This window comes from Chlamydomonas reinhardtii, chromosome 1 (assembly GCF_000002595.2).
Source record: "Chlamydomonas reinhardtii strain CC-503 cw92 mt+ chromosome 1, whole genome shotgun sequence".
Lineage (NCBI taxonomy): Eukaryota > Viridiplantae > Chlorophyta > Chlorophyceae > Chlamydomonadales > Chlamydomonadaceae > Chlamydomonas > Chlamydomonas reinhardtii.
The window spans coordinates 2,967,171-2,981,129 of record NC_057004.1 but is presented as its reverse complement, the minus strand read 5'-3'; the positions used below and the strand labels follow the sequence as shown (position 1 = coordinate 2,981,129).

At 66.8% G+C, this 13,959-nt stretch overlaps 2 protein-coding genes across 2 annotated transcripts; both read left to right on the top strand.

Moving 5' to 3' along the window:
• The first annotated feature begins 1,003 nt into the window (after positions 1-1,003).
• Positions 1,004-12,612, top strand: CHLRE_01g018200v5 (uncharacterized protein). The gene is made up of 12 exons (XM_043058431.1): positions 1,004-1,266; positions 1,545-1,735; positions 2,149-4,878; positions 5,055-5,813; positions 5,975-7,621; positions 7,754-7,901; positions 8,031-8,328; positions 8,566-8,695; positions 8,841-9,029; positions 9,203-9,324; positions 9,511-9,715; positions 9,874-12,612. The coding sequence occupies exons 2-12, from the start codon at positions 1,661-1,663 to the stop codon at positions 12,244-12,246; spliced, it is 8,676 nt and encodes a 2,891-aa protein (XP_042928345.1). The 5' UTR covers positions 1,004-1,266; positions 1,545-1,660; the 3' UTR covers positions 12,247-12,612.
• A 371-nt stretch (positions 12,613-12,983) lies between these two features.
• CHLRE_01g018184v5 (uncharacterized protein) lies at positions 12,984-13,959 on the top strand. Its single transcript, XM_043058430.1, has 4 exons — positions 12,984-13,204; positions 13,351-13,457; positions 13,593-13,658; positions 13,737-13,959. Exons 1-4 carry the CDS (start codon positions 13,180-13,182, stop codon positions 13,764-13,766), a joined length of 228 nt encoding a protein of 75 aa, XP_042928344.1. The 5' UTR covers positions 12,984-13,179; the 3' UTR covers positions 13,767-13,959.

The window sequence follows — 13,959 nt, the reverse complement described above, 5'->3', positions numbered from 1 at the left end:
GAATGGGACTTCGCGGACTGGACGGGACTTTGCCACCCTGCCCCTTACCCTGTTCCACCGCACACGCATGGGAGGATTGACACCCATCGACACACGGACAGACCCAACAAGTTTGCAGACGCGTTCCCAAATCCTAACGGCAACGTACAAGACTGGCAAACGCATGGGAGGCGTGCCGGTGTGCCAGGCTGAGGGCTATTTGGGAACGTGCTTTGCCTGAAACCACATCTTGCGGATGGGCAGGGAATCTATGCTTCCCATTCAGTGGCCGGGCTCAGGGCGATGTTAGCGATGGTGGCGCAGTTGCCAGGGTCAGGGCGATTGGGGCGAAGCGCCAGCGTGGCCCGTCGCTGCCCGCTATGTGGCTATGCATGCGGACCCGGCAGTCGCCAACTCCCAGTCCAAACTCCAAGGTCGTTCTACGTAACCTCTGTGTGCGGAACTCTGATTGTTATTGCGTTTGCGGTACCGCAATCAGTAACGCTGCAGCGTGCAGGTCGCGAGATAGATATGTTCGCGCCCGGTACCACCAGACGCCACCTTGTCATGCGTAGTGGTGAATCCAGCACAGGGCAATGGGAGCCAGGCAGTGGTCCAAATGCGTACAGCGCAATCAGAGCGACCGCCGATAGGTCGCGACACCTACACCGTACAGCCAACGACCGCAACAGAACCAGCCGCGCCACACAGAGGACCGCGTGCGCCATGACACACATCAAGTAGACATGTCGCTTCTTTGCAGCATGACAGGTGCTGATGTGGGTGTGAGCAGGCGGCCTCGGCACGGTGCGGGCACGCCCTCGCAACCACCGGACCCGAAGACTGGGCGCGCGGGGCTCTCCCGGAACCCGGACAACTAACTGATGCGATGTATGATGTAATATTTGTAGTGTAAGCGCCCACGCTTCTCCCAGCCGATGCCATCGGGACCCCCGCCCGAGCACCATGGTCGCGAGCGCCAGCGAGTTTAGTGCGAAGCCGTGCAAACCTGGCATACATATTAGACATTACCGCAGCTTGAACTGACATCACAACTGTGCGCGAGGCACCGCAGTTCGAGCACCTTTTGTCCACTGCAGCGTCTTTCTTGGTCTCTACATCAGCTTCTATCATATAAGAGACAATTTGAGTGTGTAGGATTTAATCTAGACAGCATTTGGCCGGCTGAGCCCCTGAAAACGAGGTTAGCCTGTGCTAGGCTCGCAGGTATTGCTGCCGGGCTTCGTTTCGTGTATCCAGATTAGCACGACGAGCTGCTGCTGCTAGGTGAGCACCAGGGGCCGGCCTGGGCGAGTTGGCGATGGTCACCGTGGGAGAACGGCTCGTGGCCTTATCGAGGGCTGGTGTCGCTTTCCTGTTGCGCGACAGTAACTGAAAATTACGTTGACTGGATATGCGTGCAAGAGAGGTCGGTCCCGCGCAAGTCAACCTGTTCTCGGTTGCGACTTGGCGCCAGCGCCAACCTGCGCTGATTGCCCCGCACCGTTGTGCCTTCCGGTCCCGTTACAATTTATGTCGTTTTCCTGCTTACATGCTACCTGTAGGACCTGCACGGTGCTGGCACCGACGGCTTCAGCGAAGTGCATCGCCGGTGTTCTCTGACCTGGGATTACGCGATATGATGCGGCCGGTTGGCCAGCTAGGGCGCTAACCACTCGACATGGACGGCGCCGAGGGCGTGGGCCGCGCTGGTATGGCCGACAACGCCGACGGCCAGGCGCCTGAGCTCGCGAAGGTGTGTACGTGCCACGCATCCAGGCACCCAAGCCGTGTAACGATGTTGCAAGTTCTGCAATGCCGTGCTCCCAACGTCCGCGGCCTACGGCTCCGTTGTGCGTGCGGATGCCCGCCCGCCTGGTCTGGTTCCGTTGCCGACGGCGGTTGTGGGTTGGGCGCCGACTTGACACACGCACGCGGCCATGCCGTTACGCTAGCATAATCGTGAACAGTATGACGATATGAGCGTACCGGGGATATAGCGCTTGAGGCGAAAGTCCAGTCTAGGTTATGGCGCACCGGCGACGTGTGTTCGTGGGCTTTGTTGGCCCGAGCGAGGACGCGGTCCGTTGCAGTCCGTTTCATTTATGCATAATTAACTTACAAGTTGCATAGGCCATTGACATAAGACCGTCCGCGGCGCGCCCACAGGACCACGACGCGGGCCGGCTGGATGCAGCGCTTGTGACGGGCGACGCGCCTTCAGCTGGCATGACGGAGGCGCCTCCGCCGGCAGCGTCCCCATGCGGCGCCCGCGAGGCAGACGCCGCTGAGCCGGGAGCGGCCAACGACCAACGAGGAGATGACCTTAGTACAGCACTCCACGACTCCACGGCACACGCTGCGGAGGCACAAGTAACGAAGACAGCAGCTGCATCTGACGCGATGGAGGTGGATGAAGCTCGCACGCGGCAGCCAGCTCGGCCACCTTCCAATCCCAGCTCAGCACAAGTTGAGCCGGAGGCCATGTCCTGTGACGGGCTATCGGCCGCTGGTGTTCGGCATGACCCTCCGCAACAGCAGGCAAGCGAGCAGGCGGCCCCGAGCGCTGATGCAGCTACACCAGCCGAAGCAACAGCCCAGGCCGTGCCACCAAAGCAACCACCACGGCAGCAGCCAGATGCAGCCGGCGCTGCAGCGGCGTGCGGAGATGCTGAGTCCATGGACTCGGAGCAAGCACCCGCTGCGGCCGGGAATGGGGTCGACGCGAATGCGCCGTCTGCTGAGGGCGGACCTGTTGCTGCGGAAGCTGCACCAGCCGCAGCTGAGGTTCCAGCAGACAGCGAGGAGGTCACAGCAGATCCGAGCGGTGCTGTTGTGGCTGCAGCAGCTGCTGACCCTGCCAGCAAGGCCGCCGCGGCTAAGTCGCATGCGGCAGCGGCAGATGGGGGCGTGGACCAGGAGGCAGGCCAGTCAGCGGAGGCGGGCGCGGCCGCAGATGTAACAGCAGCAGCCGCTACCGCAGACCCAGAAGCGCAACCAGAGCCGCTTGCTGAGCACAAGGCGCAGAGCGCACCGGCCGGCGGCGCTGGCTCGGCCTTCACCCTGGGGCTACTTGGGCCAAGTCAAGACGCAGCCGTTGGGGCGGTCATGTACGACCTGTGGGCCACCGAGGCGTCAGCATCGGGGCTGACTGGTGCAAAGCGGCGGAGCGGCGCCGTCGCTGCTGCCGCGCCCGGCGGAGTTGCCGCACGGGCTGGCGGTGGTGGTGGGCCGCCGGCCGCCAAGCGCGCCAAGCAAGAGGCTGGGACACCGCGGGCTGCCGAGGCTTCCAAGGCGCAACCAAAAGCAGCAGCTGCGGCTGCTGCGGGCAGCAGCCGACGGCCTCCACGCAGCGCCGCTGCCGCTGCGGCAGTAGCCGATGCTGACGCAAAGCCTGAGTCCACGGCACCGAAGTCCGCAGCCAAGTCGAAAGGCAAGACTACGGCAGAGGACGCGGGCGCCACCAGCAAGCAGCCCGCCCCCAAGGGCAAGACTACAGCCAAAGCAGCGGAGAACGACGCTGACGAGGACAAGGCAGCTGACGCTGCTCAGGCCACCGCAGTAGCTGCGAAAAAGGATGATGCCGCAGGGGGCAAGAAGGGCAAAGCAGTAGCTAAGAAGGCGGGGGCTGCGGAGGCTGCCAGCGGCGAAGCAGCGGGCGACAAGAACGGCAAGGCAACGGCCAAAGCTGGCAAGGGCGAGGCAGCGGGAGTCAAGGCGGAAGCAGCAGAGCCGCAGTATAGTGGGGCAGCTGACGCAAAGCGTGCAGGCGGAGCCAAGGGCAAGGGCGCGCAGCAAGCGAAAAAGAAGGATGGCGCTGCCGATGCCGAGACCGCTGCCGCTACGACGTCTGAGGCTGAGGAGGTGAAGCCGGAGCCAGGGGAGCCCAAGCCGCAGGGCAAGCGGAAGGCGGCAGCTGCAAGCGGGAAGAAGGGCAAAGGGCACGGCCAGGAGGAGGTGGTGGAACCTAAGGAGGAGAAGGAGGAGGCTGTAGCGGGTCCGTCGACAGCGGCAGCAGCGGACTCGCAGGCAACGGACGGTGGCAAGCCGGCTGCCTCCACCGCCGCAGCGTCGGAGAAGCAAGCGGCCAGCGGCAAAGGCAAGCGGGGTGCGGCGGCGGCTGATGCTAAGAAGCCGGCCGCCCGAACTCCATCCCGGAAGACAGCTTCGGCCTCGGCAGCGTCCAAGGACAATGCTGCCGCTGCGGGCAGCAACAAGGAGGCTACGTCACCTGGCGAGGGCGTGAAGACGGCAGAGGCAACGGAGGATGCGGAGATGAAGGATGCGGAGGTCAACGCGGAGGCACCGGCGGTGGGTAGCGAAGGCGCTGGTGGGAAGGACGCTGCGGCTGCCGCAGGAAGCAGCAAAGAAGAGCATGGCGGCGAGGCCGCTGGCAGCAAGGACGCAGCCGCTGCTTCTGCCAAGGCTGGCGAACGCAGCACCCGCCTGCCACGGCGCAGCAAGCTGCTCAAGCCGACACCCGCAGACGCAGCACCGAAGCCGGCGGGAGCGGACGCTACTGCGGCCGGTACGGCAGAGCCGGCAGCTGATGCTGCCGCCATGTCCGCCAAACTGGCGGGTGGTGATAACGAGGCAGTGGCCGGCGTCAAGGCCGAGGCCGCAGACGAGCCGGCCGCTGATGCTGCAGCGTCTAAGGACGACGACGCCGGCGACGCAACTGCGCCCAAACCGCCGCGGCCACCGCCGCCGCCTGGTCCACCGGGCTTCAAGGAGGACCCTGACTGGCTGGACTGGCCCATCAAGCTGACGGACGAACATGTGGACTTCATCCGCACACTGGCGCACAAGGTGTTCGCGGCCAAGGAGGCGCCGCCGCGCGACGCCAAGGCGCTGCTGCGCTGCTCGGGCATGTGGGGGCGCAAGCTCGAGTACCGCAAGGTAGGCTGGTTGTGTTTGCGGGTCAAAGGGCGGCGGTGCGGCACCGGTGGCCATTTTGGCTCTGTGGGCGTACGGCTGCCGTTGCGACGAGAGCCGACTCATAGTGATTGCAGCAGTGCTGAATCTTGACGACCTGCAACTTTCCGCCGTCCTCGCTGCCCGCCGTTTCCTTGCAGCGCGACGGTCGTGAGGGCACCTACCGGCCCATCTTCAGCGGCATCGTGACGGACAAGGGCACGCTGGCCTGCACCTGCGAGGCCTGCAAGGAGGAGAGGACGCACTCGCTGACCGAGTTCGAGGTGCACTGCGGCGGCACGCACAAGAAGCCGGCAGACCACACATGGGTCATCGAGCTGGGCCTCAACCTGCGAGACCTGGCGCTCATGACCTGCCGCTGCCTGGGCCTGGGCCACATCGCCGCCGGCACCGGCCAGGGCCGCATCAGCGGCGCCGCCGTAAAGGCTGCGCTGGGCGAGTCCGCGCTGGGCACGGGCGAGGGGAAGAAGCGCAGCGGCGGCGGCAAGCCCCGCAAGTCTGCTGCCGCTGCCGCGGCAGCCGGCGGCGCTGAAGGTGAGGGCGGCACAGCTGCCCTAGTCAGCTCGCGCCCACGCGGCACAGGCGGCAGCCCGGCAGGCCGCAAGCCCGGCAGGCTTCGCGCCGCCGGCTCCAGCACCGAGACGGAGTCCGACGTGGAGACCGAGACGGAGACTGAGGATGACCTGGACGACTTCGAGGAGCAAGTGGAGCGGACGGCGCCCACCGGCGGCACAGCCCGCCAGCGCGCCGCTGCCGCGCAGGGGGCCGCGGCCGTGGCTACCGCGGGCGTAGCGGGATGGGACCGCCACGCGCCCGTGCCGGCGGGCACTTGCACGGTGTGCTTGCGGGCGCTGCCAGAAAACTACAAGGAGCTGGCGGCAGCGCCCGTCAACGCGACCGTGAGTGCCAGTGCCTGCCTCCTTGTATCACTGCGTTTGGACACGGCTTGGATTGAAACCTCCTGGGCAAGGCTTGAAAACTTAAGCTATTGTTGCGGTATCTATGGTGAAGCATGTTGCTAATATTCTTGTATGCTCCTCACCTATGTTGCGTGCTGCAGGTCCTTTCCTGCTCCAAGTGCCAGGGCCACTGCCACACCTCCTGCGCGGCGCCTTTCGGCTTGCCGCCACCGAAGCCAGCCACGGCTGCAGCTCCGGCCGCAGCGCCCGCTGTGGACGCGCCCGCTCCACAGCCCGCGGCGGCGCCTGAGCAGGCACCCGAGGGCGCTGCCCCTAGCACCCAGCCCGCCGCGGCAGCGCCCGCGGCAGCGCCCGCGGCTGACGCCGCCCCAGTGGCAGACGCGGCACAGGCAGCCGACGCAGTCATGGTGGAGGCGGGCGAGCCAACCGCACAAGCTGCAGACGCTCCTTCCGTCGACGCCGCAGCCCCGGCCCCGGCCCCGGCCGATGCGCCTGCTGCTGTTGCCGCGGAAGCTTCAGCTGCGCCGGCCGCTGACGCGTCCGCTGACGCGCCTGCTGTCGCCGCTGCTGCAGACACAGCTGCCGTTGCCACCGACGCTGCCATTTCTGTGGCGGCCACCTGCGACTGGCAGTGCCCCCATTGCCGCCAGGTGGGCCGCGGCAAGCGCATGAAGCGCCCCAACCCCACCTACTTAGACCAAGACGCTGCAGCGACAGCTACCGCCGCCGGCCCCGCACCCGAGCGGCTAGGGCGCGGGCGCGGGCGCGGCGGCAGGCCGCCGGGCCCCGGTGTTGCAATCGGCGGTGGCCGCGGGCGCGGTCGGGGCCGCGGGCGCAACGTCATGAACATGACGCAGGCTGAGATCGCGGAGATGTACTTCTCCAAGGCGCGCATGGCAATGGCAAAGGGCGGCGACGGCACCATCCCCAAGCCCACGTTCAGCAGCGGCGCCGGCGGCGCCTTGGGTGGCCTGGTGGGTTCGCCACTGTCCCCGCGACTGGACGGCGCAGCCGGTGGGACTGGCGCATCCACAGCTGAGACGGCGGTTCCGAGCTCGGATGCTGCCGCCGCATCCGCGCCTCAGGACGGCGCCGCGCCGGCGGCAGAGCGTGTGCCTGCAGCTGAGGGTGCCGCCGAAGCGGCTGCGACAGCGCCTGCCGAAGGCGCAGCCGCGCACCCACCCGCCACGGCGCCAGGTGGCGCTGTGACAGCAGCACCAACTGATACCGCTGCCGCCGGAGGCGAGGTGGCCGCGGCCGGGACTTCTGGAACCGCCGCGCAGGTGCCCACGCAGCCAGGGGACGCGGCCGCCACATCTGCTGCTCCTGCCGACGTAGACGCAGCCAAGGAGAAGGCCAAGCGCGAGCAGGAGGACGCGGCGCTCGCACGCGCCATCGCCATCGCCGAGGGCTGGGGCGAGGAGGAGTATGGGGAGGAGTACGGTGAGGAGGATGAGGAGGATGACGACGATGAGGACGAGGAGGAGGAGGCGGTGGACGAGGACGACGAGGACTATGAGGGCGCCCGGCGGCGCAAGCGGCCGAAGGCCGCCGTCGCGCCGCCGCCGCGGACGCATTTTAGCATGGCGCCGCCGCCAATGCCGTCGCCCGTGCCCCGGCCGGCTGGCGCCCCTGCGGGTGCTGCGCCGGGGCCCGCAGGTGGCGGCGGCCGTATACAGATGACGCTGCCGGTAACCATGCGCGCGTCCGCGGCTCGCAGCAACGCCTCGGCGCGGCGGCAGGTGTGCGGCCGGACGCTGTTCGACGGCCTGCCAGGCGGCCTCAAGGTGAGAGCTGGGACCGTTTTCGCGTCCCGTAGACCCTGCTGTGTGGCGAAGTGCATGCTGTATAGCTGTGGCTCCAATACGTGTCTTATTCTCTCTGACTCAACCCAACCCTCGCCTCCCCGCCCCCCGCAGCACGACGACATCGTGTGGTACACGCTGCAGGGCAAGCGGCTCCTGCGCGGCGTGGTTCAGCTGCAGGCGTGTGGCGCCGCGACCAGCGGCATCCTGTGCGGCCACTGCGACACCATCATCAGCGCCTCCGCCTTCGAGGCGCATGCAGGTGCGCGTTTGGTGCTTGCGGGCTGGGGTAGATAACACACCGGTTCTGCAGGGCGACAGGATGCATCGCCGGCACTGCTCTGCCCCACCTGTCCTGCACCACATGGCTTCGCCCCGTACTTCGTCGCAGGCCACAAGCACCGGCGCAACCCGTATGAGGCCATCCTCACCGATGACGGCATGACGCTGAAGCGTATCGCCGAGCGCCTCATGCCCATTGCCGCCAGCCAGGCAGGCCACGCCTCCCCGCCACAGCCGCGCGCCAAGGGCGCTGGCGGTGCCCTGGCGGCCGCCGCCGCCGCGGTCGCGGCCGCAGCTCACGCCGCAGCGGCAGTGCATCACGATGATCACCAACACCACCACGACGGCGGTGAGGCCGGCGAGGACGACGACGACGTGGAGATGGTCGAGCTGGTGGATGACGCTGCGTAAGTCCGGCCCAGTCGGGCTATATACTGCTCTTACGTTGACTCTGTTTTGCGACGCTCCCTGGCTGGGCATGTCCCCGGGCTGTGCGGGTCACCACGTGCACGTCTTGTAGGAGTTGTAGCGCCGGGTAGCGGGCCGACCCGCCCCGGCTGCGGCAGTGTCCCTTGATGTGCACAAGCTTACTTGCGGACGCGTTGCCGCAGCAACGATGCTGTGGCTGATGATTTGGCGAGCAGCTGCGTGCTGTGCCACGAGCCGGACTTTGACCGGGAGGGCTTCAGCGACAAGACCGTGCTTATCTGCGACCAGTGCGAGAAGGAGTACCACATCGGCTGCCTGCGTCAGCACAAGATGGTGGACATGCAGGTGTGCATGGGGTGTGCGGAAGGTGCAGTAAAGTGGTGAGGCGAGGGTCCGTCGGGACGTAAGGCACCCTTGAAGGCCCCAACTCCGATCCGACACGCGGTGATGCTTGACCATTTGACATTTTCCTGGGTGCGTCCGTTTACAGGCGGTGCCGGAGGGCGAATGGTTCTGCAGCGACGAGTGCGTGCGCATTCGCGATGCGCTGGGCGAGGACGTGGCGGCGGGCGAGGTGCTCATGCCTGGCAACCCCGCCTACCGCTGGCAGATCCTGCGCGGCAAGAATGGCCGGCAGCAGACCTGGCACGCGCTGTCCACTGTGCTCAACATCCTTCAGGTGCGTGTGTGATGGCGCTGGGCGCTGCATGCGTGTTGGAAAGAGTGCGGTGCCTTGGCAGTCGTGCAAGCCGAGGCCTGCACACGCATTTGGCAGGGTTTCCTGCCGCCCTTACGTTGTTCTTCTTTGCCGCTGACATTGCTGCCTTGACTACATGCTATACCGCCTTGCAGGAGTCGTTCGACCCCATCATCGACACCGGCAGCGGCTCCGACCTGCTGCCGGCCATGGTCAACGCCGAGACGGCGGGCGACTACGACTTCCAGGGAATGTACTCCATCCTGCTGCGGTACAGGTGCGGACTGGGAAGTGGATACCGTAGTGACGGCGGCTGACGGCGATGCTGTTCGTTCGTTGACGGATGTGGGGTAGGCAGCACGGGTAGGCAGGGAGACGGGGTTGTGGTACGAGGCGGGACTGCGCAACGTGCCTGGATGAAGCCACGCCCCACGATGCTACAACTGCGCTGCGCACCTCGCAGGGGCCCGGACAAGGAGGCGCGCGGCAAGCCGGTGCTGGCGGCGCTGTTCCGCGTGCTGGGCAGCAGTATGGCGGAGATGCCGCTGGTGGCCACCCGCTACGACTGCCGCCGCCAGGGCCACCTGCGCGCGCTGGTGGACGCGATGCGCCACAAGCTGCTGGGGCTGGGCGTGCGCGCCATCGTTCTGCCCGCCACGGCCGACGCGGTGAGATACCACCAGGACGGCAGCTTGCGGCTGATACCAACCTCTACCCTCGTGCTCTTATTCACCACGCCTACGGCCAATGGCCGGACATGTATTTGTACTGCCCTACTCACGCGTCCCCGCTTCCCGCCTTCCCTTCCACCCGCTATCTGCTGCAGCAACCCGCCTGGCGCCAGCTGCAGTTCCAGGACCTGGACGAGCCGTCCACACGCGTGGCGCGCAGCGAGCACCGCATGGTCATCTTCCCGCACACCACCGTGCTGGCGCGCCCGCTCATCCGCGTGCCTGGCTACGACCAGAGCCAGCTGCAGTCCGCGCACGAGGCGGCCGACCCAGCATTCATCGCCGCCTGCGCCAAAGCCATGGAGGAGGCCCGCGTCGCCTCCGGCAAGGAGATCGTGGACAGCGAGGAGAAGATCTACGCCGCTATGGACGACGCGGCGGCCGCCGCCGCGGAGGTGCAGGCGGCCAAGGCGGCCGCGCTGGCGGAGCAAGGCATTTTCGTAGGCCGCGGCCGAGGCCGCGGCCGCGGGCGGGGGCGAGGTCGTGGTTTTGCGGCGGCCGCCGCCACCGGAGGGGGCTACGGTGCGCCATACAGCGCCGCCGGGCCTGTGGAGGTGGATGCCTACGGGCAGCCGGTGGAGGGCGAGCCGTACAGCGGCGCCGGAGGGCCATACCCTGGCGCGCCGCCGCACTTGGCGCTGCTGCCGGGCTCGCCGGGCGCACCGGGCCGGGGGCGCGGCCGGGGGCGCGGGCGCCGCGGGCGGCCTCCCATGTCGGCCCATGTCGCGTACCCGCACCCCGGCGCTGTCGCCGGCGACCCAGGCGCCGGCGATTATCCGGCCGCACCGCCCGAGGGTGATGACGGCATGGCGGCGTACGGCGGTGGTGGCTGGGGCGCTTATCACATGCCCGTGCCCGTTTCGCGCGGCCGGGGCCGGCCACGTGGCCGGGGCCGGGGAACTGGCGTTGGGGGCCGGCCGCGCGGGCGGGGTCGTGGCCGCGGCCGGGGGCGGGCGGCGGCTGCCGCGTTGTACGCAGGCGGATTGGCCGGGGCCGGCAGCACGTACCCAGGCTACGGTGCAGAAGGCGCGGGCGAGGGCGATGACGGCGAGGAGGGCGACGACACCTGGGCCGGCTACGGCGGCGTCGGTGAGGTGGCGTCGGCGGTGGGCAGCGCTGTTGCTGCAGGCGAGACGGGCGAGGGCATGATGACGGCGGCCATGGGCGCGGCGTCACGCTTCTCCATGGGCCCGCTGCAAGGCGCCATGGTGGCAGCTGCGGCCGCGGCCGCGGCAGCGGCGGCAAAGCAGTACGCGCCGCAGATGGCGGCGGTGGATGCGGCGGGCAGGCCGCGGCAGCCATCCGACGGCACGGATGCCGCTGGCATGCCGGCAGCGGCCTTTGGCATGCCGCCGCCTCAGCAGCCAGGCCAGGGGCTTGCAGCCTTCGGCGCGGCCGCATCTGGGGCGTCCGTAGCCGGCATGGCGCCCGGCTACGGTGCGGATGCTGCCGGGCAAGCTGGAGCGCAGGCGCCCGCAGCGGTGGCTGCGGCTGCGGCGGCTTACAAGTGGGCGCTGGAGCAGTTCACGCAGAAGCAGCACCAGCAGCAACCGCCAGCACCGGCAGCCGGCCCTGGGCCGGAAAGCACAGGCGCCGCAGCGTACGGCATGGCGGCGCGGGCTTACGGCAACGCGATGAATGCTGGGATGGCGGCGGCGACAGCAGCGCGCACTAGTGGCGGCGGCGCCCCGCCTACCGGCGCGTGGAGCAGCCAGCCGCCGGGCTGGCCGCAGCCGCAGCAGGTGCACTACCAGCCGCCGACATCCCAGCCGCCGCAGCCAGTGTCCTTGCAGCCGAGCCAGCAGCAGCTGCAGGCCTGCAATTTCCTTGCAAGCCTAACGGGCGGCGGCGGCCTCTCTAGTGGTGGTGCGCCGCCGGGCCCTGCGGCAGGCGCGCCAGGGAGCAGCTGGGGAGCTCCTCCGGCGCAAGCGCCGCAGGCGGCTCAGCATTCCTACCAGCCACCGCCGCAGCCGCAGCCACCGCAGCAGCACCATCACCAACCGCACCAGCTGCACCAGCAGCCGCACCAGATGCAGGGCGGCATGGTGGCTTACCACCAAACGCACCAGCAACCATTGTCAGCGGCGCAGCCGCAGCACTATCAGCAGCAGCCTGGCGCGTGGCCCCAAGCGGCTGCGGGCGGCAGCAACCCATCATTGACAGACCAGAACTACCACGAGACGCTTGCGGCACTGCAGCGGCAGCAGGAGCGGCAAAACCAACAAGCGTTGCTGGGGATACCGCCGGCTCAGCAGCAACAAGCACAGCAGCACCCGCAGTTCCCGCAGCATGGGGGTTATCCTACCGGGATTGCGCCGCCGCAGCAGCCGCCGCAGCAGCAACAGCAGTATGGGTATCCTGACCCGCAGGCGGCTGCGCAGCAGGCGGCTGCGCAGTTCGCTGCGTACGGGCAGTACGGGGGGCCGGCTGGGGCGCCAGGGCTGTTCGGCCAGCAGCCGCAGCGGTGATGCCCCAGGTGATGCATTGCATATGGAATAGGGGTGTCGTTGACGCTCTGACTCTATGAATACGATTTGCAAGAGTGGCGTCGCACAGAGGTTGCGCTGGCGCACGCAGACGCAGATGGCCACAGTCCATACACTTTCTTGACCCGTGTGTCAGCGTGGTTCAGTGGGCACATAGGTGGCGAGATAGTGGGAAATCGCAGCAACGTAGGTGAGGCGTTGTTGTGGCCTGCAGCCAGGCTTGGGGAGGTTAGGATGGCACGCTATCAGACACGCTGACGCTATCGGGATACTAGCGGTCTAGCGCCCCTCGTGTTGTGCTCTCATGCGTGTGTTTTGTGGGCCTGAGGACTGTAATTCCATCGGAGCTGGGCTGGGCAACGCACCAAAGCATGCGCATCAGTTGACGATCTGACGCCCCGTCAGATGGCGTCCAGAAGCCAGAGCTGACAAAGCCTCTTAGCCAGGCAGCTCGCACGGAGGCGCGGAGGGTCCGCGCGGAGCCGCGGAGGGTCTCCACATGGCCAGAGCGCAGAGCGCACGGAGAGCGCTGGAGACTGGGCAAGGCCCTGGGTGCACCCGTGCACCTGGGGCCGAAGGTTGTCGCACCCGCTGAGCGTCTGAGCGGTGGCGCATGGCGCCGCCGTGCCCAAGGACCGATCCGGATCCAGCGCGGCGCCCCACCTGCCGGCTGCAGCCCGTTCTCGATTCATAGTTCATCTTTTGGTTGCGTATCTTCGTACTCTGGGCCCGGCAGGCTTCTGTCAATCACGGCAGCTTGAGTTTTTTAAAGTTGCACAAACGCCCTGAGTCTGAATCAATTATTACAAGGCCGAACAGGAATCACCTAAAACAATGCTTCCACTGCCTTTCATCGCTTTCCTAGGCGCGTTGTCTCTCTTTCACTGTTCGGAGTTTTTGCTTGCGGCAGTATATATGCGACACGAGCTTTCATGGAACTGTAAGCACCAAAATAGCACCTGGGGAACTGACATCGGCCGTTGCGAGGCAACGTGGGCGACAAGGGCGTATTTGCTCAGCGAGTAACCCGGGGCGTTACCCCCCACTGAATTTCCCCTGCGCCCGCTTTTGTTCTTCCACCCCCAGCCTGGCTCTTCAGCAGGCCGTACACTGTTGCCATGGGGTTCGCCATACTCGAGTACAGCGTGGAGGCTTTGCTCGTGCCGGGCCTCAAAGTGGGCACCGGCGGCATGGTGAGCTCCCGCCCCGTCCTGCCTGCATGTGTCCTGCCACGCCGGATACAACTATGCATGGTTGACTCACTTGGATACTGGTTCAAGGGCCCGGACAGCATCGTCAGGCTCCCTGCCGTTGCGTGGTGCCCGCAGGGTTACTTGCCATGGCTAGGCGTCGTGCTGATCGTTCTTGGCGAGGGCATCCGCAAAGTCGGCATGGTAATGATGATGCACAGGGTCTGGGCCCGCGCCAACCTAGAACGCCCTTTGCGTCAGAAGCATGCAATCGTATCTCAGTTGATTGAGTCATGCTTTGCAGACAGCTAGCCTTGGACAGATTTACCTTCAGCCGCAATGGCACACCCGCAAGGCCCAGGGGTTGACATGACCCTTCCTGCCTTGCCGTTATTCGGCTGTTTGACTGTGTGCGTGCTGCTTGCTAGCAACCTGCCTAGCCTGTCCTGGCATCGAGCATACCGATGACGAGCCGAGACCGATGCTGCCATGGCGAAACGGTGCT

Excerpts from the sequence above, each read along its gene's own strand:
- CHLRE_01g018184v5 (XM_043058430.1), top strand. The coding sequence starts at position 13,180 with ATGCGACACGAGCTTTCATGGAACT. Across the intron at positions 13,205-13,350 it reads ACACGAGCTTTCATGGAACT|CCTGGCTCTTCAGCAGGCCG; the intron begins GTAAGCACCAAA and ends TTCCACCCCCAG. Across the intron at positions 13,458-13,592 it reads AAGTGGGCACCGGCGGCATG|GGTTACTTGCCATGGCTAGG; the intron begins GTGAGCTCCCGC and ends TGGTGCCCGCAG.
- CHLRE_01g018200v5 (XM_043058431.1), top strand. The coding sequence starts at position 1,661 with ATGGACGGCGCCGAGGGCGTGGGCCGCGCTGGTATGGCCGACAACGCC. Across the intron at positions 8,329-8,565 it reads GAGCTGGTGGATGACGCTGC|CTGCGTGCTGTGCCACGAGC; the intron begins GTAAGTCCGGCC and ends TTTGGCGAGCAG. Across the intron at positions 9,030-9,202 it reads CTGTGCTCAACATCCTTCAG|GAGTCGTTCGACCCCATCAT; the intron begins GTGCGTGTGTGA and ends ACCGCCTTGCAG.